General features: G+C 49.7%; 1 protein-coding gene across 2 annotated transcripts in view; it reads right to left on the bottom strand.

Annotated features, from left to right (window-relative positions):
• VARS1 (valyl-tRNA synthetase 1) overlaps positions 1-14,384 on the bottom strand; it is a 33,736-nt gene that overhangs the window by 262 nt on the left and 19,090 nt on the right. For both annotated transcript variants that reach the window (XM_081901375.1, XM_081901376.1), the window contains exons 19-30: positions 14,277-14,382; positions 12,905-12,975; positions 11,793-11,918; positions 10,442-10,546; positions 9,296-9,364; positions 8,201-8,279; positions 7,476-7,603; positions 5,337-5,492; positions 4,271-4,477; positions 2,926-3,037; positions 2,269-2,444; positions 1,351-1,500 (exon numbers count right to left, since the gene is read on the bottom strand). In XM_081901375.1, the coding sequence (XP_081757501.1) occupies positions 1,351-1,500; positions 2,269-2,444; positions 2,926-3,037; positions 4,271-4,477; positions 5,337-5,492; positions 7,476-7,603; positions 8,201-8,279; positions 9,296-9,364; positions 10,442-10,546; positions 11,793-11,918; positions 12,905-12,975; positions 14,277-14,382 (1,485 nt within the window). The remainder of the gene's footprint in view (positions 1-1,350; positions 1,501-2,268; positions 2,445-2,925; positions 3,038-4,270; positions 4,478-5,336; positions 5,493-7,475; positions 7,604-8,200; positions 8,280-9,295; positions 9,365-10,441; positions 10,547-11,792; positions 11,919-12,904; positions 12,976-14,276; positions 14,383-14,384) is intronic.

The raw sequence follows: 14,384 nt of genomic DNA, 5'->3' as shown, positions 1-14,384 counted from the left end.
GCACCACAAGCTACCTTGGGGTCCCTGATGACGCAGCGTCAACGTGAGCAAAGCAGATGTGAGAGGGAAGCTCAAGCAACACACTTTTATTTAATTAAAATGGCTGAGACTAATGGCCTGGCAAGATCCTAAAACCCAAGCGAGAAATCCTAGGGCAGGCTTCCTCAACCTCGGCCCTCTGGATGTTTTGAGACTACAGTTCCCATCATCACTGACCGCTGGTCCTGCTAGCTAGGGATGATGGGAGTTGTAGGCCAAAAACATCTGGAGGCCCGAGGTTGAGGAAGGCTGTCCTAGGGAGTAGGAAGCCTGTTGAAAGCTAGCGTTCAGCGCAGGAAAGCTTGAGGAGCCACAGTAAGCAGGTGTGCAATTTGGGAGTCCTCCCAGATGCCGTTTAGCATCGGGCTATGGTGGCAGCAGTGGCTGGGGGGCATTTGCCCAGCTGAGACGGGTGAGCTGCCTGCACCTCTTTTTGAGGAAGTCAGATGCAGCTGCACGCCTTCGCCCTAAAGTTGGGAACCTCAGGTCTGCTAGTCATATGCAGCCCTCTTAAACCTCTGATCCCAGCCCATGGGATTCTCCCTAGGCTCCACCCCTAGCCGGTTCTGCTCTGTGCCCTCGTAGATTCATAGAACTGTAGAGTAGAAAGGGACCACAAAGATCATCTGGTCCAATTCCCTGTATTGCAGGAATCTCCTGCCCAACATGGGGCTCAAATCCACAACCCTGAGATTGCAAGTCTCACGCTCTACCGACAAAGCTATCCCAAATGCTCTGCACTCGGCTGGGATGTGCTGTTGAACTGGAACAATTCCCAGATGGAGAAGTGTGCAAGGAGGCATTCGGGCCCCACAAGACTGACCCCAAGGGAACGTGGCCCTCGGGACAATTCCCCATCTCTCTCTGCCTTACTCACATCCAGGTTGGATTACTGCAACACATTCAACAAGGGGGTTTCCTTTAGAGAGTCTGGGAAGCTCCACTGGGAAGCAGAACGTGCGTGGGGAACCTTTGGCTGCCCGGGTGCTGCCGAACCACAACTCCCATCAGCCCTAGCAAGCATGGACGGCGAGTCATTCAGGATGATGGGAGTTGTAGTTCAGCGACACTTGGAGGGCCAAAGGTCGCTGGCCCAGAATGAAGAGGCAAGGATGTTCATGGGCCTAACCTGCAACGCCTGCACTGGCAACCAACTTTCTTGCGGTCACAATTCAAGGCCTTTAAAAAGCCCTCAATGGCTTTGGCCCAGGCGACGGCAGCAGGAACGTTGCTCATCACTAGAGCCCTGGAGGCGTTGCCTATGCGACTTTCAGAGGGGTTTTTTTTTGGGGGGGAGGCAGTTTTCCTTACCTTGGCTGCATCCGCCTCCTGGACCTTGGCAGGCACTTTGGCAGCGTAGTCCGGGCTGCCCATGCGCTCCTGCAGCCGAAGGATTTGCTTCTGCAGCTCTGCTTTTTTGCTCGCCAGTTTGGAAATCTCCTTCTCGGCATCGATCAAGCCCTGGCACAGGAGGATGGAAAAGTACAGGGGATGGGGGGAGATGCAGAGTGCATTTTAATTAATGGACAGCAGGGAGAGTCAGTCTCTCTCTCGGCCTCCATCGACCGGCACGACACAAATGCCCCTACCTCCAAAAATAAGATACAGATCCCCACTAGTGAATACTGTACTGAAGAGTATCCACGCACAGGTTAATCAACAAAGCATGCACTGAAATCTATTAGTTTTCAGAAAAGAGTCCTAGTCCTTGTGGATTATTTCTTTTTTAAGAAAAGCTCAGAAAGCATGGCTGCCATCTGTTTCAGAAATGTATTGTTTCTAATTAACAGCCATCAAAACAGCGCTGAACAGCTTATTCTTCCTAACATCAATGGCTAGAGCAGTGTTTACCAAACTTGGGTCTCCAGCTGTTTTTGGACTACAACTCCCATCATCCCTAGCTAGCAGGACCAGTGGTCTGGGACGATGGGAGTTGTAGTCCAAAAACAGCTGTTTGGGAAACATTGGGCTACCAGGCATGGCCAAACGTGGCCCTCCAGCTGTTTGGGGACTACAACTCTTATCATCCTTAGCTAACAGGACCTGTGGTCAGGGATGATGGGAACTGTAGTCCCAAAACAGCTGGAGGGCCAAGTAGAAAGAGTTAGGCAACAGAGTGAGGTGACAGGGAATAGTGGTGATTGCTGGTGGGAGAGACCGGAGAGCTGGGCTGTAGCTGATGCCAGAGCCCCAAACTTGCTGGCCGGTCGCGCAGGTGACGTTGCGTACCTTGAGCAGAAGATGGACGGTGCATTTGTCGGAAGCGATGGCCACGGCACAACCAGGAGGGGGCGCTTGCCCAGGCTCCAGAACCAGCACTTGGTTGGAGGAGCTGAGAGTCCGGATGTAGCTGGAGCAGCAAGATACGGACTGTGCTGTTCCGGGATCCAGGCACTGCAGGTAACCTGGGAAGCAGAGGGAGAGGAGGTCAGAGCTGGAGAAATGGAGATGCTGGCCTGTCTGAACCTCCCTTGGCTTTTGCGGCTGACCTTCCTTGCAGGGCTGGCTCTACCCTTCGATTCCTCCTCCCTCAGGACCTCTTGGATCCCCTTTTCCATCCCTTGGTCCAATTAGGAACCCTGTTCTATCTGGAGGCGCCAGGGACTGAACCCAGGACCTTCTGCCTGCAAAGCCACTGCTCTGCCACTGAGCCACAGGTCTTCTTTGAGTTCAAATCCCTGCTCAGCTAGGAGTCCTGCAGTGTCCTGGAGCCAAGTAGCTGCATTCTCAGCCTCACTCTGAGCCACAGGCCCAAGCAACGGGAAGCCACAACACACACGCTGATTTATTCCGCCTTAAGATTTTGCCGCATATTCGGGCTCTGAAGACCAATGGCAGCTTCCTTTGTTCCAAATGAAGACCCTTTCCCCCCCCCTCTCCACTCACAGTCAGCTTTGGTCTTGGTGAGGTTGTAGTCCGCCCGGAGCGATCGAACAGCCCTAATGATGCTCAGCGCAAAGTCCACGGTGTGGTCCAAGCCCTCGTCCCTCCAGCAGTACTGGGGTAAGGCGGGAAAAGGGTTAACAGTGCCCCGGTTTAAAGTGATGTTTTGGGTATCACGAGTCAACAAATCAACAAACAAAGGGGATAAAGCAATGAACTTGACCCAAAAAGAGACACTTCCTTTCCTGGTTTTGTAGGGAGAGGGACAGAAGGTTGAGCTTTCTTATATTATTATTCAGCCTTCGCAAACCTGGGGCTTTGGACTACACCTCCCATCAGCCCTCTGTGCTAGCTGTGACTGATGGGAACTGCGGGCCAGAACACCAGGGCTACTGAAGCTTTAGGAAGCCTTTCCCATCATCTACAGAAGATTGGTTTATATCTAATGAGACTTTGTTTCAGAGTTTGCCAAGTTGGTTATACAGACTTACTTCAGAAGCCGAATGGAATCCGTTCCGGAAGTCTGTTCGACTTCCAAAACCAAGGTGTGGCTTCTAATTGGCTGCAGGAAGCTCCTGCGGCCAATCAGAAGCTATGGAAGCCGTGCTGGACATTCAGGTTCCAAAGAACATTCGCGAACCGGAACACTCAGTTCTGGGTTTGCGGAATTCGGGAGCCAAAACGTACAAGTGCCAAGGTGTTCGGCTCCCGAGTTATGACTCTACTGTTATTCGCGCTTCCTTATTTTATTCTGTATTTCAAAGTGCTCTGAAGGCCTTATGCTGTGAAGCAGGCCTATAAACTTGTTCAATGACAGGATAGAAATGAAAAGGACTGGAGAGCGTCAGCTTGGCAAAGTGGCATTATAATTGATTGAAGAACTTTAAGAAAACAGAACGCGTAAATAAGAAGAGTTTGGATTTAAAATTCCGCTTTATCACTACCCGAAGGAGTCTCAAAGCGGCTAACATTCTCCTTTCTCTTCCTCCCCTACAACAAACACTCTGTGAGGTGAGTGGGGCTGAGAGACTTCAGAGAAGTGTGACTGGCCCAAGGTCACCCAGCAGCTGCATGTGGAGGAGCGGGGAAGCAAACCCGGTTCACCAGATTACGAGACTACCGCTCTCAACCACCACACCACACTGGTGTAACAACAATTTGTATGTTTTCTCTTTCTGTCGTTATTTTCCAGTAATTCATGCGCTTCTAAACTTTTGTTTCAAAACAAAGCTAACACGATAAATACGAGCACATTGTTTCTAGGTTCAAGATTTCGCTTCACGTTCCATTATGAACGGAAAGGTCCCTGCACCACTACATCCCTGACTCTGTGAGCTTGAGGATTTACCTGCTCTGTGGAGGGGTAAGGAGTGACGCAGATGCTGGGGGGGTCGCTGGGGGACCGCCGGGGCAGCCGCTGGAACAGCTCCTCGGTGACGAAGGGCATGAAAGGGCTGAGAAGACGGAGTCCGGCATCTAAGCAGGTGTAGAGGATGTTCCGGGCCGTTTGGATCGCGGCCTCATCTGGGCTGGCAAACACCGGTTTCAGGCACTCCTGAGGGGGGCGGGATTCAAAAGGGCAGAAGTCAGGAACAAGGGCCACATTCCCTCGCAGGGCAGCTTCCGAGGGCCACATTCAGGTGGTGGGCAGGGCCAAAGTGGGCGAGCCAATGGGTGAGAAGAGAACCTGCCTTGCCATGGAAACACAAGCTTACAGGGCAATTAAAAAATAATGTTGGACTTTGACCAAGAGGGCTAGCAGACAAAGGGCAAATGAGCCGCCCCTCCTCTGCCACCCTGCCCACTCGCCTGCAAAGAACTCCATGTATTCGCCTACATGCAATTGCGTGCACCTGTGGCGACCGTGCAACTTCTGAAATGCAAGAACAGTCTTCACAGTACGCCTGGGACAGTTAAAAATGTGCATTATGCGTCGGTATTACATCTGCACCTGTCTCTTCCTCCAAGAAACTCAGGTCCTCAAAACAGCTCTGTCAAGTAGATCAGGGTACTATGGTATTATTGATGGGGTTGTGGTCTGCTCAGACTACTTTACGTCTGCATGGTGAGCTTTGTGACTGAGCGCTGCTTTGCTGAACTGAGATTGCCACGTCCAAAAGTAAGACTCCAGGCAAGGAATGGGGAAGCTTTGGCCATTCAGATGTTGATGGACTCCAACTCCCATCAGCCCCGGCAGCAGGGCATGATGGGAGTTGTAGTCCCAACCTTTCGTCTTGGAGTGCCACAGGCCTAATCTAGGCCCTCACACACACCCAAATTACATTTAAACGTATTCTTGGTAGCAAAATGACAAAACAAAAATGATCTATCCACCAGCTGCAGATGTCACACCTTCCCAGAAGGGAAAAGGGGCAAAAAAGCTCAAAACAAAACCCTTCAGAAACCCCACTCACCAGGTAGACATCGCAGAGCTCATAGAGCCAGAAGTTGTAGACTGCTGTGGTGATGCCAGGGAAGTCGTAGGCCTGGAATCCTGCATCGCACAGCTCCACAGCATGGCTCAAGCGACTCAGGATCCAGCGGTCGATGAGGCTCTCCGATCCACTGGGCTGAAAAAGGCATTTCCTGTTAAATAAGGAATCGTTCCCGGTGGCCCTCGTCTGAGGGCAGGACTTTGAGGCGGGAAAGTGAGAGGGCACATGATTATTTGCTCATTGGAATTACCTGGGAGTTCTCAGAAACCAACAAAACACCGCCGTTTCTAAATGGATAATGCATAGAATCATAGAGTTGGAAGAGACCACAAGGGCCATCGAGTCCAACCCCCTGCCAAGCAGGAAACACCATCAGAGCACTCCTGACATATGGTTGTCAAGCCTCTGCTTAAAGACCTCCAAAGAAGGAGACTCCAACACACTCCTCGGCAGCAAATTCCACTGTCGAACAGCTCTTACTGTCAGGAAGTTCTTCCTCATGTTTAGGTGGAATCTTCTTTCTTGTAGTTTGGATCCATTGCTCCGTGTCCGCTTCTCTGGAGCAGCAGAAAACAACCTTTCTCCCTCCTCTATGTGACATCCTTTTATATATTTGAACATGGCTATCATATCACCCCTTAACCTCCTCTTCTCCAGGCTAAACATGCCCAGCTCCCTTAGCCGTTCCTCATAAGGCATCGTTTCCAGGCCTTTGACCATTTTGGTTGCCCTCCTCTGGACACGTTCCAGTTTGTCAGTGTCCTTCTTGAACTGTGGTGCCCAGAACTGGACACAGTACTCCAGGTGAGGTCTCACCAGAGCAGAATATAGTGGCACTATTACTTCCCTTGATCTAGATGCTATACTCCTATTGATGCAGCCCAGAATTGCATTGGCTTTTTTAGCTGCCGCGTCACACTGTTGGCTCATGTCAAGTTTGTGGTCCACCAAGACTCCTAGATCCTTTTCACATGAACTGCTCTCAAGCCAGGTGTCACCCATCTTGTATTTGTGCCTCTCATTTTTTTTGCCCAAGTGCAATACTTTACATTTCTCCCTGTTAAAATTCATCTTGTTTGTTTTGGCCCAGTTCTCTAATCTGTCAAGGTCGTTTGGAAGTGTGATTCTGTCCTCTGGGGTGTTAGCCACCCCTCCCAATTTGGTGTCTCTGCAAATTTGATCAGGATGCCCTTGAGTCCATCATCCAAGTCGTTGATAAAGATGCTGAATAAGACCGGGCCCAAGACAGAACCCTGTGGCACCCCACTAGTCACTCTTCTAATGTGTTAATTCCTAGGATTCCCGCCCCCCTGACCTGGACACACCCAAGCCTTATTCCTTCCACCAGCCTTCCTTCACGGAGCTCAGGGTTCCTCACAAGACTCCCCTCCGCTTCCCCCACTCCACTTTATCCTCACAACAACCCTGTGAGGTAGACTAGAATGAGAAATGACGACAGGCCTAACATCACCCTACGACAGGGGTCAGCAAACTTTTTCCGCAGGGGACCGGTCCACTGTCCCCCAGACCTTGTGGGGGGGCCAGACTATCTTTTGGGGGGGATCCTCCCCCCCCAAGACTCTTCCCTCCCTTCTCTACAGCACCAGACGAGGCCCGGTGGCTACTTACCTGTGCCTTGCGAGCAGCAGGGGCTGGCGGCAGCAGCGGAGAGACGATGAAGGCTGCTTAAAATGGCACTCAGCCAACCACAGCTCAACAAAGCCCAGCCCCCTTCCTCCTCTAGGCAGGGCGGGGAGAAGCCAGGAGGAGGGAGGGAGGAGGCGATGCCGCGGTTTGTGTGAGGGAGAGGGGGAGGAAGTGGTGCAGCCCGAATCATCAGAATCAGATCCACGCTGCAATTCCCAGACTGTCCGCAGGCCGGATCCGGAAGGCAATTATCCAGCCCTCGGGCCTTAGTTTGCCAACCCATGCACTATGAGCTTCACAGCTAAGAGGGGATTTGAAGCTGCGTTTTCCCTGACAGCACTCTCAACCCCTGTGCCGTACTGGATCTCCAAACCCTGCAGTCTGTGCTGAGCTCCAGGAGGCACTAAAAAAAGATGGGGCAGGGGCGGGGTGGAGAGAATGGAGTAGGGAATCATTTGAAAAGAGGCTCACCTCTGGGCTGGGCTGCGGCTTGAACCCGTCCCCGAGACCGCGGATGGCGAACTTGGTCGCGTTCCACAGCTTGTTGCAGAAATGGCGGTAGCCTAGGATGCGGTTCACGTCCAAGTTTATATCCCGTCCTGGAGGGAGCAGAGAGCGTTACAAAACGCAAGCAGGAGAGGCACAAGAGCCCTTCTGCATCAAGGAAAGGGTCCACTGAAATTGAAATACTTTATTGTCACTTGGACAACTTGTATACAGTGAGATTACACGAGCAGCCCCCACTCAGCTCTCTTAGTCTTCATTCCCCTCGTTTACTGACGCACACCCACCAAACCCGAAAGTCAGTTGCCCTGTTGTTATCTTTTCATTCAGCAGCCTAACAGCCCACGGATAGAAGCTGTTCTTTACCCTGTTGGTGCGACTAATCCTGCTTCTGTATCATCTGCCTGAGCGCAGGAGATCAAGAAAGTGCCGGCCAGGGTGTGAATCATCCCTGAGAATTTTCCTCACTCTCCTGAGGCAATGTTCTTCCACGATGTCGTCCAGCGGATTCAAGGGACAGCCCATAATATCTTGTGCTGTATAATATATCCAGCTCCTTGGATCGTTTCAGTTACCCTTTTGTGAACTTCTTCCTGCTCAACATTAACCCTTTTTTGGAGCAGGGATAGAACTACAGCAGGGCCTCTTTCACTCAGAGAGAGAGAATGAAGTCAGGCAGAGGGATAAATTACCTTGGGATGTGTAGGCGCAGAGAGCAAAACGGAGGGCATCTGTCCCACACTCTGGAATCCCGTTGGGATAATCCGACTTCTGCGAAGGAATCACAAGTAAAGTATTTAATCCTCACCATTAAGTTCTCAGAACTGAAAGTGCTTATTTAGACTGGCTTCCAGTTGAGAATGTGTGTCTTAATATGTAAACTTGAAGCTATCATATAATTCTGGGAGGGAGGGAGACTGTGTATGTGGGTATAGTCGTACCATGGAAGCCGAAAGGAATCTGTTCCAAAAGTCCATTCGACTTCCAAAACTTTCGGAAACCAAGGCACGGCTCCCGATTGGCTGCAGGAAGCTCCAGCAGCCAATCGGAAACCGCAGAAGCTCCATTGGATGTTTGGGTTCCAAAGAACATTCGCAAACCGTAACAGTCACTTCCGGGTTTGCGGTGTTCGGGAGCCAAAACGTACAAGTGCCAAGGTGTTTGGCTTCCATGGTACGACTGTATTTCATTTATGAATCACTTCTCTCGAAGCCTCTGGAAGGAATTTTACAATTTAATAACAAATACAAAAGCAGCTGCAAACAACTTTAAAAGACAATAAATACAAAAACAGTTCAAAGCAACAAGAACACGTACATATCGTCAGTTCAGATCCAGGACAGACCAACTGGGATGAAGGTGTTAGAAGCCTTGTTGAAAGATGAAATGCCTTCAGCAGTAGGCCAAAAAGGCAACGGAGAAGGTGCCTGTCTAACGTGCAGTGACAGGGAGTTCCACAGGACAGGAACTGCCGCCGCAGTAAAGCCCTAATTCTAACATTGTGTGGAAGGGACCTGGGCAAGACGGCACTTGCAGGATGCCCTCTCCTGCAGAACACAGCGCTTGGTTGGGTAGATAGCGGATGCGGCAATTTTTTTGGTTTTCTGGTCTCAAGCTGCGTATTGTACACCAAGAGCACCAGCACCTTGAGCCTAGCATCCTAACTAACTGACATATATACAGACATGCACACACGGTCATGTCATGCTGGTGTTCTTTGCAGCATCCATTACAATATCAGCATTAGGGGGGGAACTGGCGGCAACAGGGGGGGGGAAACACATTACCTGTCCTTGTTTTGCTCGCTCTGTCTCAGATGGGTCCAAATTGCTCTCTAGCAGCTGTGCATGGAGGCCCTGCAGAGGCAGACAAGAGGGAAAGGGTTGCACCTGGAGATGCAAAGAGGCTGAGGGAACGTTCTTTCACATGCGGTGGACTTGCAAAAAGGTAAAAGAGTATTGGGATATGATCCATAATGAATTGAAAAAAAATGTTTAAAAGTACATTTAAAAAACAAAACAAAAACCAGAGTCCTTTTCGCTGGGGATAATTCAGACTGAAATTCCCAGGTGTCAAAAAAGGTTACCGTATTTTTTGCTCTATAAGACTCACTTTTTCCCTCCTAAAAAGTAAGGGGAAATGTGTGTGTGTCTTATGGAGTGAATGCAGGCTGCGCAGCTATCACAGAAGCCAGAACAGCAAGAGGGATTGCTGATTTCATTGCGCAGCGATCCCTCTTGCTGTTCTGGCTTCCTAGATTCAGAACATTTTTTTTCTTGTTTTCCTCCTCCAAAAATTAGGTGCGTCTTGTGGTCTGGTGCGTCTTATAGAGCGAAAAATATGGTATGTATGCTACTACTGCAGCCTGTGTTTTATTAGCCCCAAAATGGAAAACAAGTGAGGTCCCAGCTAAAGAATGGCAGCTTAAGCTGAGAGAATATGCACATCTTGCAGACTTAACATATAGAATAAGAGAACAAGAACAACATTCGTTTAGAGAAGACTGGAAAACGTTTATTGAATATATGGTAAAAAAATTGTGTACACCTGAAAACGTTGGCAGCGTTAAGATAAATTCAACAGTGTAAATAAGTTCTGATGGATGCAATAATGGAATACTGAATGGTTTAGTTTATGTCAAATATGCAGGGATTTATGATATGCAAACCACGGAAAGAGAAGAAAGGAAGCCATTGATATTTTAAAGTTTAGATGAGTGTTTTAAATTGTGAAACAGAATTTTTTAATAAAAATTATATAAAGTGGGGGGAAGAAAAAGGGGTTTTGTTCTCACTGGACGACAAAGCAGGATGTGCAATAGGGGAGACTTTACGGAGGCAAAAATCCCAGATAAGAGCCTTCTTTTTCCCAGCCCCATATTTGGCGTGTGTGCCTGGTGGCTTCCTCCTCCCTGGCCTAAAACCATAGGTTACCTCCAGCGTAATGCCGGTAATAACATCCAACGGATCGATCACGTTCCCCAGCGATTTGCTCATCTTCCTGCCATGAGCATCCCGAACGACGGCATGGAGGTAAACCTGGCAGGAGTCGCAGAAAGAGGGTTAGTTGGAGGAAGAGGGGTGAAAGGTATGCTTGAGTGGCAAGAGGGGAGAGGCTTGCAATTGTGAACTTGGCCCAATCCCTCTAATCTTCAGGGAATGTTTTGAAACACTATGCATTAGCTGACCAGCAGGGCAAAGCATGAAGATGTTTATAAACAGATGACTGCACACATCTCTTAAGGTATCTAATACTGCAGGAATACCTGGCTTCTCCATGTAAAATGGCTACATATGATGATTTGCATGCCATTTTCTAACATTTTGCTCTGCAGGGGAGTGTTTTCTCGTGGGAAAGGGATTGATGTTTCAAACGGCACTCAGTTCCCCAGGATTTAGCAGGAGCTGGTCCTCACAGGGCTTCCGTTAGAGGAAAAACTAATTATGTTACACGCAAGGGTTATGGCCTCTAAAACAGAAAAATGTAACTACAGAAGAACTGCAACTTAAGGATCAAGTGGCTAGGCCTCAGTAAAACTTCTGTGGTAGTTTCAAGCGAATCTATGGTTGGGGAACTGGCCAGCACGATATTTGGGTTTCCCAGCACTCCAAGTCTGACCCCAAGAACAAGAGGACTGGGTTCAATCAAGTGCATTCGGGGGCAAAGATCATTAACACTGAAGTGATAAACAATAAACAGCTGCATGGATAAGCATACCTGAAATAATAAAATTATTATTATTATTAATAATAATAATGCTGCACCCATCTGGCTGAGTTTCTCTAGCTACTCAGGGCAGCTCCCAACAGATTATTAAAAGCACAATAAAACATCAAACATTAAAAACTTCCCTAAACAGGGCTGCCTTCAGATGTCTTCTAAAAGTCAGATATTCCTTCCAGATTTATTTCTTTGACATCTGGTGGGAGGGCGTTCCACAGGGCGGGCGCCACTACCGAGAAGGCCCTCTGCCTGGTTCCCTGTAACCTCACTTCTTACAGGGAGGGAACCGCAAGAGGGCCCTTGGAGCTGGACCGCAGTGTCTGGGCTGAACGATGGGGCTGGAACGTCTGTGTTATCAGGTTTTTGTGTTACCTCCATGAGGACTAGTAACTTGGCTACTCTTTTTATTTTTTAAGTAAGCACTTCAAAAACCTTGCACAGCAAATGGCAGATTGCATGCTTGCGCAGGGAACCTATAGGGACTTGCATGCGACATAAGCCACCCTGAGCTCACACAGTCATGAAGAATGGGGTTGAGGGAGGGACGGCCGAAAACCACACCTCTCTGAACGGCAACTTCCCCGTAAGCTTCAGGCCCAGCATGACCATGCGGGCTACCCAGAAGAACAGAATATCGTGCCCAGTCTCCAGAAGGGTCCCCGGGTAAAAAATTTGGAGATCTTCGCTCTAGAAGAGAAATGAAAAGTTGGAGGGTGAACGAATAAGAACGATGGTGGGGGGATATGAATCCTGCATATTTAGTTCAGAAGCCCCCAAGCAGAACCTGAGCGCAACAGACGTTCTTCCAAGCAACTAGGCATTCCTAAGCACACTGCCTCCGACAGGGGAAGTAGGACACAGCCATTTTGGCTAGTAGCCACGGACAGGCTAAGACCTGAGGCTCATCATCAGGTTCAGAAAGGGGGAATCAGTGTGATCAAGGAGATGGAGAAACTACTGAGAAAGGCTTCAGCATTTGTGACTTTTCAGTTCAGAAAAAAGGCAGCTAAGAAGAGACATGACAGAGGTTTGCAACATCACGGATCGGGAAAGGCTTCTCTCCTTCTCTCACAACACCGGAACTTGTTATGAACTGTTGGAATACTGTTATGATTGATGGAAGTTTCGGGGGCAGAAAAAAGAAAGTACTGGTACTTCTTTGCACAGCACACAGTTGAACTGCGGAACTCACTCCCGCAGGTCCAGCAACTTGGACAGCTTTAAAAAGGTTCAAAAAATTAACAGAGGCATCAGCTACAGGCATCTGGTTGGCCATAACTGCATCTTGCGGAGAATTCCATATCTGAACTGTGCAAAGTATTTCCCTGGATCTCCCAACAGAGATTCTGGAGTACCGTATTTTTTGCTCTATAAGACTCACTTTTTCCCTCCTAAAAAGTAAAGGGAAATGTGTGTGCGTCTTATGGAGCGAATGCAGGCTGCGCAGCTATCCCAGACGCCAGAACAGCAAGAGGGATTGCTGCTTTCACTGCTCAGCGATCCCTCTTGCTGTTCTGGCTTCTGAGATTCAGAATATTTTTTTTCTTGTTTTCCTCCTCCAAAAACTAGGTGCGTCTTGTGGTCTGGTCTGTCTTATAGAGCGAAAAATACGGTAATACAAAAGGCCAAGACATCACTAAGGCCTGACAGTCCTGCTTCACAGAGGGACTTACGGGGTTTGGCCACCCAAAGATGGAGAATGGAAACAGACCGGACGAGAACCAGGTGTCCAGGACATCCTCATCTGCGAAGGAGACAAGAGAAATATATAGAGTCATCTATTAAGAGAGAGAGAAATCTGGACCTTTCTTCTTTATATTCGAGCAAGTTTAAAGGTAAAGGTAAAGGGACCCCTGACCTTTAGGTCCAGTCGTGGCCGACTCTGGGGTTGCGGCGCTCATCTCGCTTTATTGGCCGAGGGAGCTGGCGTACAGCTTCCGGGTCATGTGGCCAGCATGACTGAGCCGCTTCTGGCAAACCAGAGCAGCACACGGAAACGCTGTCCTGCCTATTTACCTACTTGCACTTTGACATGCTTTTGAACTGCTAGGTTGGCAGGAGCTTGAACCGAGCAACGGGAACTCACCCCGTCGCGGGGATTCGAACCACCGACCTTCTGATCAGCAAGTCCTAGGCTCTGTGGTTTAACCCACAGCGCCACCCGCGTCCCTTAACAAGCAAGTTTAGCTTTCATTTAATCCAAGAATGAGTAACTTTTCACCCTGTTCAAGGGGCAAATAAACATCAAAATTGTGCTTTGAGTATGGCACCCACACACTATACATTTAAAGCGTGCATTAACAGCCATGGTGTACCCCCAAACAATCCTCTCTGGTCCTGGCTGGCCCTTCCCCAGCAGCAGCTGTGGCCCCCAACAGCTGCTCAAGCTGCGTCAGAGGGGACTCACACTGCACAGCGCTGACAGGTCCCTTGAGCGAGTCCATACCCCTGGCAGACGCAAGAGGACTTTCCTGTGGCGGCAGGCGGCAATGATATTGAGGAGCGGGGGAGGGTTAGGCTTCTTGCCTGGGGGATGCCATTTTCCGCCTCAACCTCTGCCCTTCTGCCTCAGGCCTCCACCATGCCTGCCTCCTTGGGGGCCTCCTCTGGCAAGTGGCTCCGCCGTGACGCCAGGGCCTGCGGCCAGGCCGGGACCCGGAGACCACTGAGGGGAAGAGGAAGAGGAGGGAGGCCTGGTGCAGCTTTTAACTCGGAAAAGGGCAGAAGCGGGGCCCGCTCAGCCGGCCAAACTGCTCGCCTGCTCCCTCAGGGCAAGCAAAAAGAAGAAGAACCCGGATGTTTTTCAAAATCTATAAAATCCGCCCAGGTGGTGATTTCACCCTAGAAATCCAGAGCATGTCCAGGAAAATCTGGATGTATGGCAACCCCACCACCACGCTTTCGCAGGTGTGTGTGTGTAATGTGCAAGATGGGAGTCCTTCTTTGCGATGAGGACGGCAGCCAGGATAAGATGACAGCTCCCACTGCTTCACAACCTCCTTGCAAATCTCCCACCCACCCACCTTCTCCCTCCCCCTGCTGTACCTTGCCGGAGGGAGATTTTTTCCGCAGGCACCTTGAAGACTTTGGCTGCTTTCTCTTTGACCTCCTGCTCGGTTCTGCCGCTTATCCAGTATCTACCATCCGTATCCT

Source organism: Podarcis melisellensis (assembly GCF_964234715.1).
Source record: "Podarcis melisellensis genome assembly, chromosome: 2".
Taxonomy (NCBI): Eukaryota; Metazoa; Chordata; class Lepidosauria; order Squamata; family Lacertidae; genus Podarcis; species Podarcis melisellensis.
Note: the sequence above shows the minus strand (reverse complement) of the source record. Positions and strands in the feature narration are given on the sequence as shown.